Source organism: Mobula birostris, chromosome 7 (genome assembly GCF_030028105.1).
Source record: "Mobula birostris isolate sMobBir1 chromosome 7, sMobBir1.hap1, whole genome shotgun sequence".
In the NCBI taxonomy this organism is placed as follows: Eukaryota; Metazoa; Chordata; class Chondrichthyes; order Myliobatiformes; family Myliobatidae; genus Mobula; species Mobula birostris.
In genome coordinates this window covers 65637170-65652706 of record NC_092376.1, presented here as the reverse complement: position 1 = coordinate 65652706, position 15537 = coordinate 65637170, and the positions used below count along the sequence as shown (strand labels likewise).

At 39.0% G+C, this 15537-nt stretch overlaps 1 protein-coding gene across 9 annotated transcripts in view; it reads left to right on the top strand.

The window, feature by feature from the left end:
* LOC140200263 (synaptotagmin-like protein 2) overlaps nucleotides 1–15537 on the top strand; it is a 106948-nt gene that overhangs the window by 77156 nt on the left and 14255 nt on the right. For 8 of the 9 annotated variants that reach the window (XM_072263318.1, XM_072263320.1, XM_072263322.1 and 5 more), the window contains 4 exons: nucleotides 420–473; nucleotides 2707–2795; nucleotides 5414–5527; nucleotides 6443–6612. In XM_072263318.1, coding sequence (XP_072119419.1) covers nucleotides 420–473; nucleotides 2707–2795; nucleotides 5414–5527; nucleotides 6443–6612 — 427 coding nt within the window. The remainder of the gene's footprint in view (nucleotides 1–419; nucleotides 474–2706; nucleotides 2796–5413; nucleotides 5528–6442; nucleotides 6613–15537) is intronic. The other variant, XM_072263321.1, reaches the window with a different exon arrangement.

The window sequence follows — 15537 nt, the reverse complement described above, 5'->3', positions numbered from 1 at the left end:
GCAAAATTATTATACATTTTATAACTGGGTATCTCAACTCCGTACCTTAGCAAAATTATACAAGTTACTCGTCAGATTTTGGCTGACCTACCTCTTTGTTTTTCACGAGCTGACTTTTAAAACAAATTTAGTAATTTTAAATTAATATTTTGTGAAATGTTTACTCTAAAATTGTTAGTATATGTTGTACCTAGAAATTGCTTACTTCAAAAAGACATTTCCCTTTTAATGCACATGAATAGTTATTGTACTTGGTGAAAGTTGTGAAGATGGAAAGGTTTCTAAATTTTGATTTTATGACCAAAGGTAACTAAAGAATATGATACTAACCTGGCTGTTGTGATTTATTTATTTATTTTGCTTAAACTACCTGTTTGACTCCGTAATGATATGCAAGCAGTATTGTATTTGTTTCACAGTGCCAAGTACATTGGATTCAAAGAACAAAGAAATTGTCCTCAGTGCTGATGATGGTAAATATATTTTTAATGAAGTTTAAATATCAGGCTTGTGCTGCTGCACTGAATTAACAAGTAAGTTATAGAATGACACATTATGTTCTGTGGTTGGGTTAGGTTCTTTGGATCTTTTTTTTGATCTTGCCACTCCTCTTTCTTTCCCCCCATGTCATTAGACTATTGAGCAATCTCTTTTGCAACTATGATGAGTAATCATTCTGAGAGGGCACTGATACATAAACAGAGCAATTGCCTGATTTTAATAGCAGCAGCTGTGCAGAAGAGCATTGTAACTCGGCTGGGTACAGTTGATTTGTCCTCCCTAGACACACAGATACATAAGTATAAAGTTCTGTTTTGTTGGTTGTTGCTCACATTGAACTCCTTATGGAGTTGAGTGAGGGAGCACAGACAGAGTCGTGAAAATCCCCTTCTTGTGTTGGGAATGTACATGGATGTACTATGCTGTATTGAACTTTGAATAAGGTGTGTTTTCCCCATGCATTTCAGTACAGGGAAATGGTCGGAAGGAACTTCAATAAGTATTAGTTAATTTAGATTTATGACAGTGTTTTGAGCACTGTACCATTGCTTTTGGAGATCAGAATTAATGATTCTTTCACAGTCTGGTAGTGTAGTGATACGGCTTTTAGCTTGTCAGTGGCTCTATTTCTTACAACACAAGGCTCTATTGCTGCAAAAGGAGAAGTTTACTTTCTTCTAAATTCTTCATTTCTTCTTAATTTCCAGCATCCCTTTCATGATCCCTTTTCTGTTTTCTTTCTGCTATTCTCCGTGCCGCCTCCTTTGACTCTTCATCTCCTTTTTTTTCATCTGCCTATACCCTCTGGGGGAGAAAAAGTCTGATTTACAGTGCTATGATAAAATACATGTTACCATTAATATTTTGCCAGTGATCAGTTAATTATTGTGCAAAAGCTGTTAAACTGCAAATAAGTGTAGAGAGAAACAGATTAATTGTTTTGGATCAGTAACCTTTCACTAACTTGAGATAACGATCCAGATTTTGCTAGGAAATGAGAGCAACTTTGAAATTTCCGCAGCAACACAAATTCTGAACTTGCAGTTGGCTTTTCAATGCTTTGTTGCTGCATTCTGAAACTGGGTTTTCATGGATTCTAGCGTGGAAGTGGAAAGTTTTAGTAAGTTTTCAAGGCATGCTCAAGCAGGCCAGCTTTTCCACTCATTTCAAAGGAGTGGAGTGCCTGTGAAAGACCAAAGGAAGTGCTTGGTTTAGAGCAGGGGTTCCCAACTTGGAGTTCACAGACCCCCTACATAATGGCATTGGTCCATGGCATAAAAAACGTTGGGAACACCTGGTTTTAGAGTATTATCATTTGTTTAGTAAAATATTTGAAACATTTTCTTTTTAATAACCTTGTGAATGCTTAGATTTTTGATGGCTTGGAATTCAACTTGGCCAGTTGTCCCCTTTTCTAGCTATTTTGTGGGTAGGACTTGTTCTGTCCTCCCTTAAACACTCTCTCACAGCCTGCACCTGCTGATAGTTTAAATAGTCCTTTTACTACTGAAGATCTCACAATGATGGCTAAAATCAGCTGCTTTCCATACATTTCCACTGGAGAAACTGAGGTAGTTCAACTTTTTCCTCAGAAGTTGAAACAAGTGAAACTGCCTCTCACTGGAGTACACTGAGTGCCATTAACTCTTCCTTTCTCCAAAGATGCTGCATAAGTTTTTACACCTCTTGTATTTTTATTGCCAATTGTAGCAATCTGCCAAAAAAAACCTTAACTAGTTTTCTTAATGCATGTAAAATGTTTTTTTTAATTGAACATGTATTAGAATTCAATTACCCTGCTTCAAATTCGAGGAAAACTACCTTAAAATAGACTTTACACGTGTAATCTTTTAAGATTTTCAGATACATGTAGATCATTACATGTAAGTTATAAAAATTTACAAATATCAAGTTAAATATATGTTAGAAAGAGGTTTTTAATGAGACCAGGGCTTTGTCATTGATGTGGAGCGAGAGATGATTCAAAGGAGGTCAGATTTGGAGAAACATAAATCATTTGTTTGCAAGAATGGAAAAATCAGCAGGATTATCAAGAATACTACCATGGGGCTGTTGTTATAGTTTGGAAATACACTCACTAATGAGATTTATTATGTGCTAGAAATTGTACATTATGAAGTTACTTCCTATTGCTTCACAGAATATAAAAAAAAATTGCACGATGTGTTTGTACTTGCTGTTTAGTTTCCAACATTCCAGTTTCTCCAGAGAACACACCTTTGCAGTCAAAAAAGTTGAAGAGGTTGAGCCAGTCAGTACCTGCACTTGCTGAGGTAAGGCAAACATGAAGAGCTACCTTTATTGAGTCATTTGGTATTCATAACTCCTATCCGCAGTCTTTATCCCACACTGAAATAGGCTTTAGTTTAGTGAGATAGGGCAAACTAAATTTGGATCATGTTCATTCACTTCAGTGATGACCAAGATCTGCACCCACTTCCTCCCCTTACACACATGGCTGTAAGCTCCATTCTTTAACCATGCAAGAGTTCCTGTTGTGGTTTCCTACTGATACTTTACAAATTAAATTTCTGATTCACAGTGCTAATGAAGTCCTGACATTAACTGTGGCTTACAAGATTCCTCAACTGGATTTGGCCCCCATCACAATTTCTTTTCAGTGCCAATGTCACTTATTTGCATTTAATTCCCAGAGTTGACTGCTTTTTTTTTGCCTTCACCTCATTATACTTGTAACCATATCAGTACAGAACAGAAATTATTTCAATATTTACACAAAGAGCAAGGTCTAACAGGAACTTATTTGCATGAATAATGAATTTTAAGGTATATTTTTGAATGGATATTGAAATTTGAAACCAAAGTGGAAACTTGGCATTTTCCTTTCTTTTTTTAGTGGGCAGGGGCTTTTATGGTTTCACGTAACGTAATGGTTTCTCAATTCAATAAGTTACTTGCTTATAGACATTTTCTAAACACTCCTCAAATACCTTAGAACCCACAAGTCTTAAAGTTATTCTTGTGTGTGCAAAGACAGTAGTAATCAGTTTATATAGGGCAGAGTAAAGTTACTAAAGGTTTTGTCTTGTAGCTGCAGTGACAATTTAAGAAATTTATTACATGCTGGCAATGTAATAAGTGCAGTTGCTTTTGGAACATTTTCTAAAGAGATTTAATGAATGTGTAATTATGCTTCAGCCAATAATTGTGATTATGTTCTTTTATTTCCTATGAGAATATTAGAATCAATGTAATCAAATGAATTAATGATTTGCTGAAATATGTCAATGACTTGGATAATGCAATTTATGGCTTTGTGGCAGTGGCAAAGTTTGCGAATGATACAGATAGATAGATAGTTTTGAGGCAGTAAAAAGGCTACAGAAGGACCTAGACAGATTAGGAGAATGGGCAAAGAAGTGGCAGATGGAATACAGCGTTGGGAAATGATCATGCACTTTGGTAGAAGAAATAACATAAATGGAGAGAAAGTTAAAAAATCTGAGGTGCAAAAGGGACTTGGGAGTCCTTGTGCAGTATTCCCTAAAGGTTAATTTGCAGGTTGAGTCGGCAATGTTCACATTCATTTCAAGAGGACTAGAATATAAAAGGAAGGGTGTAATGTTGAAGTTTTATAAAACACTGGTGAAGCCTCACTTGGAATGAGTTTTGCGCCCTTTATCTAAGAAAGGATGTGCTGAAACTGGAGAGGGTTCAAAGGAGGTTCACGAAAATTATTCCAGGATTGAACAGCTTGTCGTGTGAGTGTTTGATGGCTCTGTGCTTGTACTCACTGGAATTCAGAAGAATGAGGGATGACCTTATTGAAACCTATCAACTGTTGAAAGTCCTTGATAGAGTGGATGTGGAGAGGATGTTTCCGAGTCTAGGACCAGAGGACACTGCCTTAGAATAGAGGGGTGTTTTTTTAAGACTGGATATGAGGAATTTCTTCAGCCAGACAGTGGTGAATCTGTGGAATTTGTAGCCATAAGGAGCTGTGGAGGTCAAGTCATTGGCTATATTTAAGGCAGTGTTTGATAGATTCTTGATTAGTCAGGGCATGAAGGGATATGGGGAGAAGGCAGGAGATTGAGGCTGAGAGGGAAAATGGATAAGCTTTGGAGAAATGGCTGAGTAGACTCAATGGGACAATGGCCTAATTCTGCTCCTATATCTTTTGGTCTATAACAAATACTACAAAATTATTTTTATTATTGTTCTACCTCAGGACTAAATGCACCTGCTGTGGATTTCTGTTTCATCAGTGGTTTTGGCTATTGGTGAGAAAGCAATAATGCTTGCATGTGAAGTAAAACTAGTGTTTCACATAAGAGCTGTTTAACAAATTACAAAGCTGGCCAGTGGTGTAGTGGCATCTGCACTGGACTTCGAGCCACGTGGTGTGGGGTTTGAATCCGGCCAGCTCCTTGCTCGCCATCTGTGGGGTTGAGTGTCAAGCTAGCAACGTGGCCTCATTTTTAAAAAAAACAGATAAAATGCTCAAGAAATAGCAAGGTTGATGCCCGATGCACCACAAAGCACAGAGGGGAACAACAGCTACAAATTACTGACGAGATTACTTCAAATAGTATATATTAGCAGTCATTATTTTAAACTGTTTGTATATAATTGTGGTTTACCTGCTAAATCTGAAGTCAGAAGTCAATGGGTGAAACTTTTATTTCTGGATATTCCTAGAAAGGCAGACAATAGGGAAGGTAAGGTAATCAGTAAGAAATTAATCCTATAGAAAGAATACCATTGAGAATAACATTTTGTGTTAAAGCAATAACTGAACCTTTTTCATGGTCTTCTAAAATGTTACCCTTGAGCTTACCAGGTATCCAGTATTAAACTTCTAGAGCACATTACTTTACAAAAGTATTGAAATGCAACTGATCAGATTATTTACTATGGAATTCCTTAGAATGGTGATGCAGACTCAATGTCGGAAAGGAGCTACCAGATGAACAAGTATGGAACAATCACAGGCTCTCTAACAAACATTAGCAGCTCACCTGGCATGACATCCAGATCCTCTGTATGTATTCCATCATAATGCTTTTACTAATTAACTTTTCACTGATCAGGAAATTGAGCAGAAATATTCAACCAATCTCATCCTCGCTTCCACCCAGCTTTTAAATGTTTCAGATTAGTGGTTACAGGATAGCTGTTTCCCACGAGTAACCTGCTTTTACTAGTTATGCACTAAAGCTGTGTGTGTGAATGATCAACTTGTTCGCAGCAATGGAATTTTTAAGTTAAACTTAAAATGCCAGACCTGTGATGTAGCTATTCCTTTGATTACCACCCTTGTTTGCTTTCTGCTTAGCACCTACCATTATTCATTGCAATAATATATCATGATACTCGCACATATTTCACTATTTTTCATATCTGTGCACTAATATGGCATAAATTTGCTGTGTTATGCATACAGCTTATTTGTAGCATTGTTCACTAACCATGCAGAACTTAAGTGCCATGTTTCCTGGCAAAGATCTACATAGAAAAAAGTAATGTGGAACTAGATGTCAAATACAGGTTTGAGAAGTTAAAGTTTAGAATGACAGACCATTTAAATATAATTGTCGCATCTGAGGGTTGGTAAGATTTGTCATTAGATAGAGGTAAGACTGTTCCAATTGCAGAAAATGTCTCTACCTTTCTCCCTCTTGCAGAATGGTTTTATCCTTGAATACAATTGCTACTTGTACTTTGTTCAAAATTGCTATTTTCTTATTATTCAGTATTTCTCAAATAATTCCAAAGAAAAACAAATTTGAAGATGTTTGAGGGAAAACAAAGAACAACAAGAAAACCCACATTTTGTATTGCTAAATGAACAATTGATGAATAATCTGTGAGACTGTATTTGGTCAATCTGTATAACTATTTTCTTGTTTTATTATATAGCCCTTTACTTAATTGTCAACTATTTTAATGCTAACAGGTTAGTGGAAGTATAATGAGCATCTACAGCAGTGACTTTGGAAATATTGATGTCAGAGGGAAAATTCAATTTTCATTGGATTACGTAGACAAGTTGAAGGAATTCCATATATTTGTTGTACGTTGTTCAGACCTGGCTGCTGCTGATGAGAAGAAAAATCGATCTGATCCGTTAGTATTCTTCTCTTAAAATATTAATTCTTTTTAACATTTAAATGTGGTATCAGTGTTCTTCTGGTGATGGTCTATAGAATGAATCCTGTGTACAGTATAGTTTAGTCAGACTTGCATAGGTCTGAAATGTGATCCTCAATGCCCTTATTCAGGATGGAAAACTAAGTGATTGGAATGTATATGATTATTGGAAGTTTTTCCTCTAAATTGTTGCCACTCGTCAAAGGCTGTACGTGATCATTTCCACCAGTTTGTTTACAGACTTCTTCAAATCAAGATTTCTAAATATCAAACTGTTCCTTAAAATTATTGATGTATTTTTAAGTCACATTATTATAAACAATAGCTTTCTTCTAGAATGGGACAATTGTTTTCGGTTCAAGTATCATTGGACTTGTAGTGCTAATCTGAAAGAGATTAATCTGTGTCAGGTAAATGTTAAAATCAGTGTGGTAAAAATAATATATATTCCATATGTTTTTTTTAAAAAGTCAAATGACTCCTAACAAATGTCTTATAAGATTACGTGCCAAATTAAAGTTAATAATGCCATAAGACATGGGAGCAGTATTAGGCTATTCAGCCCAGTGAACCAGCTCCACCATTTAAACATGGCTGATTTTCTTTTTCCCTTTCAACCTCATTATCTTGCCTTCTTCCCATAACCTTTGATATCCATACCAATCAAGAATCTATCAACCTCTGCTTTGATACCCAATGAGTTGGCCCCCATGGTTATCTGTGGCAATGAATTCCACAGATTCAACATCATCTGGCTAAAGAAATTCCTCCTCATCTCTGTTCTAAAGGGACATCCTTCTATTCCGAAGCGGTGCCCCCCCCCCCCCCAGTCCTAGACTCTCCCACTACTGGAAACACACTCTGTACGTTCACTATCCAGACCTTTCAGTATTTGGTAGATTTCAATGAGATTTCTCGCTCAATATTTTAAACTCCTGTGAGTACAAGCCCAGAGCCATTAAGAAATCATGTTGACCCTTTCATCTCCAAGATCATTCTCATAAACATCCTCTGGAACCTCTACAATGCCAGCAGATTCTCCTTTAGATATAGTGGCCGAAACTCCTCAATATTCCAGATTTGGCCTGACCAATGCCTTGTAAGGTCTCAGCATTACGTCCTTGCTTCTATATACTACTACTTTCAAAAGGAATGACGACATTGCATTTGCATTCCTTACTACCAACTCAACTTGCAAGTTAATCTACAGGACTCCCAAGTCACCTTGCACCTCTGAATTCTGAATTCTGCCCCATTTAGAAAATAGTCTATACTTTTATGCTTTCTACCAAAGTGTATGACCATATAGTTCCTTGTATTGTATTCATTTGCCATTTCTTTGCCCGTTCTCCCAACCAGTCCAAGTCCCTCTGCAAGCTCCATGTTTCCTCAACACCACCTGCCCCTCCACTAGTCTTTGTATCGTCCACAACCTTGGCCAGAAATCGTCAATTCCTTCATTCAGGTTATTGACACATAATGTTAAAGTAGTAGACCCAATGTTGACATTTGTGGAACATTGCTAGTCACTAGCAGCCAACCAGAAAAGGTCCTCTTATTCCTACTCTTTGTCTTCTGCCAGTCAGACAATCTTTTGTCCAAGCTAATACTTTATTTGTAAAACAATGAGCTCCTGCTATGTTTAGCAACCTTTTGTGTTGCACATTGTCAAAGGCCTTCTGAAAATGCAAATTACCAACATCCACTAACTCTCCTTTGTCTATCCTGCTTGTTACTTCCTCAAAGAATTCCAACAGATTTGTCAGGCAAGATCTCCCTCTAAAAAAAACCATGCTAACTTTGGCCTATTATCATATGTTTCCAAGTATCCCAAGTCCTTAATAATAGGCTCCAATATCATACCAACTACTGATGACAGGCTAACTAGCCTACAATTTTCTGTCTTTTTCAAACACCCCCCCCCCACAAAGAGTGGAGTGATATTTGCAATTTTCCAATACTTTGCAACCATTCCAGACTAGTGATTCTTTAAAAATTACTACTAATGATTCCACGATTTCTTCAGAGACCTCTTTCAGAATCCTAGGGTGCAAGGCATTCAGTTTAGTTAACTTGTCCCCCTTCAGACCTTTCAACATCCCAAGCACCTTTTTCTTAATAATAGCAACTTCACTCACTTGCAACCACCTTTCCCCCCCCCCCCCACCCCAGACTCATTCAAATTTTGGCATGTCGTTGATGTCTTTCACAGTAAAGGCTGAATAAAAATACTAGTTTAGTTTGTTGGCCATTTCTTTGTTATCCATTACTGTTCTCCAAATTCATTTTCCAGTGGTACATTGTCCACTCTTATCTTATTCTTCATGTACCTGAAGAAAATTTTTGTCATCTTTTATATTATTGGCTGGCTTATATTCATTTCATCTTTTCTCCTTTATTGAACATTTAAAAAATTTATCTTCTGTTTTTTAAAGCTTCCCAATCCTCTAGTTTCCCACTAATATTTGCTATATTATATGTCCCCTCTTTAGCTTTTCTGCTGTCTTTGAATTTCCTTGTCAGCCACGGTTGCCCCGTTCTCACTTTACAATACTAATACTTCGGGGTAAAATAATCCAGTGCCTTCTGAATTGCTCCCAGGAATTCCAGTCATTGTTCTGCCATCATCCCTGCTAAGGTCCTCTGCCAGTCATTTTGGCCCATTCCTCTCCCATGCCTCTGTAATTACCTTTAGTCTACTGTGATACCAATACACCTGATTTTAGCTCTCCTTTAAAACTGCAGGATGAATTCTAACACTTTATGATCACTGCCTGTCTGTCTGTATCTTGTTTTACGGCAGTTGGTATCCAGCTTAACACACACACACACACACACACACACACACACACACACACACACACACACACACACACACACACACACACACACACACACACACACACACACCCCGCCTTAAAAATGCTAAAAATACCTGGACTTCTGCTCTCTCACCCATGCCCAGCAACCCTTTTAATGTGAATTCCTGCATCCCCAACTCCCTTAATTTATTTCTCATCATCTCTCTCTGTATCCCATACTTCCTGCAACTCAGAACTACATGTTCTACTGACTCCTCTTCCTGACATTCCTCACACAATCCTGTCTGCTGTTTCCCTATCATTTTCAATGTTTTGTTTAATGCACAATGCCCCAGCCTTAACCTAGTCCACACAATTTCCTCTCTTCTGTTTCCATTACCTACCCTAGTAACTGCAACACTCTTTTGTATTTGATATAAATGCCTCCCTTTCCCCTCCCTGTCCCATCTTTCTTGCCACATTCGGTTGACTTTTTCCCAGATTACACACTTAACCTCTGCTTTACTGATACTAATGTGCATTTCCACATTTTCTTTCTTTAATGCCCTCTTTGCCAACTCATCCACCCTCTCATTCACCTTCACCCCTACATGTGCTGGAACCCATAGAAATTTTACCTGACCTCCCTGATTTGCAATCCTTGTAACTAACTGAAGGACTTCATAAAGTACATCTTGCCGACTGTTTGTGTGAAAAGACCTTAAACTTGCTAGAACTGAGGATGAATCTGAACATATCAATGCTTTGACTTGTCTGGCTTTCTGCACCCATTGCAACGCAACCAATACTGCCAGCATCTCCACTGTAAACACTCCTAACTTATTAGATGTTCTTCTGCTGATTCCAATTTCTCTTGCTGGTATGACTACCCCAAACCCTGTCACTCCTGTTGCAGGCTCCTTCGCACCATCCGTATAAATGTGAGTATAATCACTATACTTTTCCATCACATGACAGTTAAATGCATTTACCAAATCTGTTTTATATCTTTCTTTCCTTTTTACCTCTAACAAATGCCAGTCTATGTCAGGCCATACAAGCTTCCATGGAGCTACAACCGGATAAACTACTGAAGGACTTATCCTCAGATCAAATACTCCACATTCTTTCACGATATCATTCCCTACCTGACTAAAGGTATCCCTCTGAAACCTCCCATTTTCCCAGCACTCCTGCAACACTCCTTTAGTAGGGTGAGAATCATTGTGCCCCTGCAAGTTAGCCCAGTAGTTTGCCATCAGTTGCATCCTTCTTAGTTCCAAAGGCATTATTCCCATTTCTACCTGTAGGGCTGACACTGGTGACGTTTCAAAAGCCCCACTGCACACTCTCAAGGCCTGAGCCTGAATCACATCCAGTTTCCTTATAAGAGACCTAGCTGCTGATCCATATACTATATTTCCATAATCCAATACAGATCTTACTAACGCCACATACATTCTCTTCAAAGCTGAACAACTTGCTCCCCATTCCCTACCAGTCAAACATCTCATCACATTTATTACTTTTTTACATTTCTCCTCAACTTTCCTGATATGGTCTGCCCATGTTAATCGTGAATCAAATATAACTCCCAGAAATTTAAATGATGCAACCCTTTCTAATTCAACCCCATACATCCTTAACTTCTTCCCTACCTCAACTCTTTTCCTGTTAAAAAATACAGTTTGAGTTTTGTCTACTGAAAATCTACATCCCCAATCATAACCCCACTCCACCACTTCATCAATTGCTTCTTGTAGTTTCCTGATTATATGGTCCATGTTCCTGCCTCTTTTCCACAAGGCCCCATCACCCGCAAACAGTGACCTACCTATATCCACTGGTACCTTTGTGAAGACATCATTGATCATAATCATGAAAAGTAATGGGCTAATCACACTACCTTGAGGTGTGCCATTTTCCACTATGTACTGTTTTGATAATTCTGATCCAATCCGAACTTGAATTTTTCTACCAAACAAAAAATCTTTAATCCAATTTAAAAACTCTCCCACCAACCCCCATCTTGTGCAGTTTAATTAATAATCCTTCCTTCCACATCATATCATAGGCTTTTTCAATGTCAAAGAACACTGCCACTACTGACTCTCTATTTGCCTGGGCCTTCCTTATTTCAGTCTCTAACATAATCACTGAGTCCATGGAATTCCTTCCCTTTCTAAAACCACTCTGATAACTTGCCAGCATTCCCCTTTTCTCAAGCTCATATGATAACCTTTCTGTTATCATCCTTTCCATTATCTTACATATACTTGATGTTAATGCAATTGGTCTGTAGCTAGTGGGTTTTGACAGATCCTTGCCAGGCTTCCTTATTGGAATTACTACTGCTTCTTTCCATGCACTTGGTGATCTTCCCTCCTCCCACACTCGGTTATAAAAATGCAGCAACTTCAAGAGCGCTCCTTCTCCTAGATTTTTTAGCATCACAGAGCATATCAGATCTTTCCCTGGGGAGGTTGGTCTCGATCTCTTTATTGCTCTCACCATTTCTGCTAATGTAAATGGATCATCAATTATATCATCTGTTCCTTCCCTGCTGCTTAACACACCTGGGTGTTGGCTCATTATTCTTTCCCTTCTTCTCCCTTCTTCAGGCAAATTTTCTGAACTGTGTATCAGTACAAATGACTTGGCCATGACCTCAGCCTTATCCCTGCTGGAGACTGCAGTTTCCTCCTCAGATATCATTACTGGATATTCCCATTCCCTTCTATCTCCTCCCATCCTCTTAATCATTCCCCATATCTCTCCCACAGGTGTTGTTCTTCCTACCTTGTCGCAAAAACTCCTCCGACTTGCCCTTTTAGCTTGACGTATAGTTCTTCTCACCACTGCCTGTGCTTTCTTATATTGAACCAAATGCTGCATATTATGGGTTCTTTTAACTAGCCTGAATGCTCTATTTCTGTTTTTTACAGCCTGGCAACATCCCTCTGTCCACCATGGTACCAGTTTTCTATTCATCCTATTTTTACTCCTAGGTATAGATCCTTCTGCTGCCATGATAATTGCTGAAGTCACCTGACTGTTTAATTCATCTACATTTCCAGAAATATCAATCTTTGTCAACCCTTCTTCACTCAACTTCTGGAACTTACCCCAATCAGCTTTTTCAAACACCCACTTTGGGGTTCCGCCACCTGGTCTTACTTCAACTCTTTCACCCACTGAACACAAAACTGGGTAGTGATCACTGCCTACTGTTGAAGCAGTCCAAACTCCCCAGTTACTAATGCCAGCCAAGGTATTAGACACTAACGTAATATCTAACACTGACTCAGTTCCTGTTGTTATATCTATCCTTGTGCCGCTACCATCATACATACACACCAAATCCCTTTTTTCCATCAAATCTTCAATTACCTTTCCATTTGGATCTGTAATCTGATCCCCCCATATTGTGCTATGAGCATTGAAATCTGCACACCACACTACTTTGTCTGTTTTGTCCTTGTATCTTTAATAGGCTGTCCAAATCTAACATTTTACATGGATTGTAGTAGTTAATTATAACCACTCCCTTCCCGTCTCTCCCACACTTCCACCACTATGTATTCTTGATCATCTCCTTTTTCCAGTCCCCGATATGGTATACCTTGCTTGATTAACATAGCACAACCCCTTCCTCCCCCTAGATTTCTATCTTTCCTTATCATTGTATACCCATATACCACAAAGTCTAAAGTTGGTTTCAACCAAGTTTCCTGAATACACACTACATCCGGTTTTACAACCATTTCTTTAATAAAGTGCTTGAATTCCTGGCTATTGGCCAGTAAGCTCCTTGCATTCCATTGTAAAAGAATTACCATAATTAGTATTAACCAACACATGAGACTTCCTGGCTTGACTGATTACTGAGGTTCTCCCTCACTTCCTCCCATGTCAGTCCTACTAACCCTAAATGGTTTACTGCTGCTTTTACCACCAGCTGAATTTTGTCACTTTTTGACTTTACCTCAGCAGTACTGTTAATCACTCCTGCAATGAATGTTACTAGAGCCTTTTTGTCTACATAAATCCTGTCATTTGTTCTTTGTTGCATCTCTCGTATCCCTATTGCTCCCTGTTCATTAGGAACATTATTCTGTTCTCTTGACATTCTTACAGCTTCTGCATAAGTGATCTTTCTTTTCACTCTTATTTCTTGAATTTTAGTTTCCCGTCTCACAACTGCACACCCACTATATGCAATATTATGAGCTCCTCCACAATTGCAGCATTTTGGTTGAACTCCTGTTCCGCACTTTCCATATTCATGATCACCCCCACATCTAGCACATCTCCTCTGCCTTTTACAGTTTTTAGCCACGTGTCCAAACCTTTGACAATTACAGCAACTCAGTGGCTTTGGCACATACACCCTTACTGGGTAACTCATGAAACCCAGGAACACCTTCCTTGGCACTCTTTCTTCTTCAAATTCAATCAATACTGATTCACTTTCCTTTTTCACTCCCTCCTTTGTTGTTTTCAGTCTTTGAACATTCATTACTTTCCCTCCTTTGATATTCCTCTTTATCTCCTCCATATTTATACTCATTGGTATCCCTGTGATCAGTCCTTTACAACCACTGTTTTGTGCTCCCACCCTCCCAGTGTATTCCACCTTGCATTTTCCTATCTCTTTTAGCTTGAGTGCTTTCTCAAGTTGTTCCTCATTCACACATCTTACCAATAAGTTGCCATCATTAAGGACTTTTGCAAATACTATTTCCCCTATCTTATTTGTCAGAGTTGTTGTTAGCACAAACGGGTTAATTTTCTTCATATGTCCCTGAGCCTTCTCATTAAACCTAATTATGACAACACCTCCTCTCTGAGCTTGTTCATCTTCCTCACTTTCAGAGCTTTCTCCACTATCATTTCTTATTCTTTTATTCCCTTTGTCTTGGTTTTTATTCATCCGACCCCTCACTACCTCCTCATTCCCTTTATTTTTCCCTTCACAATAATCCACCTCTCCCCAGCTGCCTACCTCTGGTCCCAAGTCTCTATCCCTCTCCTTCTCCACTTTCTTTCCCTCAACCCCGCCTCTTATCTTGTCCGCCATTACCGGACCCACACGACCCCCTCCCAGCAATTTCCGTTCCTTCCCCACTCTCTTTCCCTCAACAGGTTCCAAAACACACTCACGCATCAAGCAAAACACAGACGGCTTCCAGTCAAGCCTGGCAGATGTTGCCATGATCCGATGGGTCATCCCCTTCTCCCCGCCCCCCAGCAGTATCCAAAGGGATATACTTGTTGCTGAGGGGAATGGCCACAGGGGTGCCCTGCACTGACTTAATCCCCTTGCCTCTCTTGGTAATCACCCATTTACTGTCCGAAGCCTGTACTCTGGGTGTGAGATCAAAAGTCTCTTCTATAATATTTTCAGCTTCCTGAATGATCCTGAGCCCTCGAAATTCCCAATCAATTCCGCTGACTCTGTTATCCCCAATTACATCTATATTTCTCTCTTCTCCCCCCCCCCCGCCCCCCTTGAATGGCTCCTTGAACAATAGTGTCACGCTTAGGTTTTCCTCCTTCTACAGTCACCACAGTTACACAGACAGGAAGCAGCAATCTCAGACCTGTTGGACAAACTTGAGTGTCTCCTCCAGCACTACCTCTTGGATCTTCTTCCCCTGCCTCATTCTCAATCATGCTCTTTTGTCCTTGACCACAAACTGAATTTGAGGCAGTTAGTCTAAGGATTGTGATTGTTCCTGAAACAGCATCCACTTAACTCTTCTCCTTCCCTAACGTGGCAGTCTTTGAAACTCAGATTTCATGCCATCAACTTTGAGCCTGATTCCTCAAGCAATTGCTACGGATATGATCACAGTGGAGCACAATAGAGTCCACCAGCTCTCACAAACAGCTAGAACACATCACTTGATCCTGCATCTCTACACCTTTTACTTAGTTTTAATTTGGTGTTTTTTTCATTTATTTGCTATGTTGTTATTTAAGTCCCAACCACAAGCCCACTAAGCAGTTGGTCTGCCTGAGTAACTTGATGAAGAAAGGTTAAGAATCTTCTTTGGTCCTCACCAACATCCCTTTCTAATACTGGGCCAGTCCTACA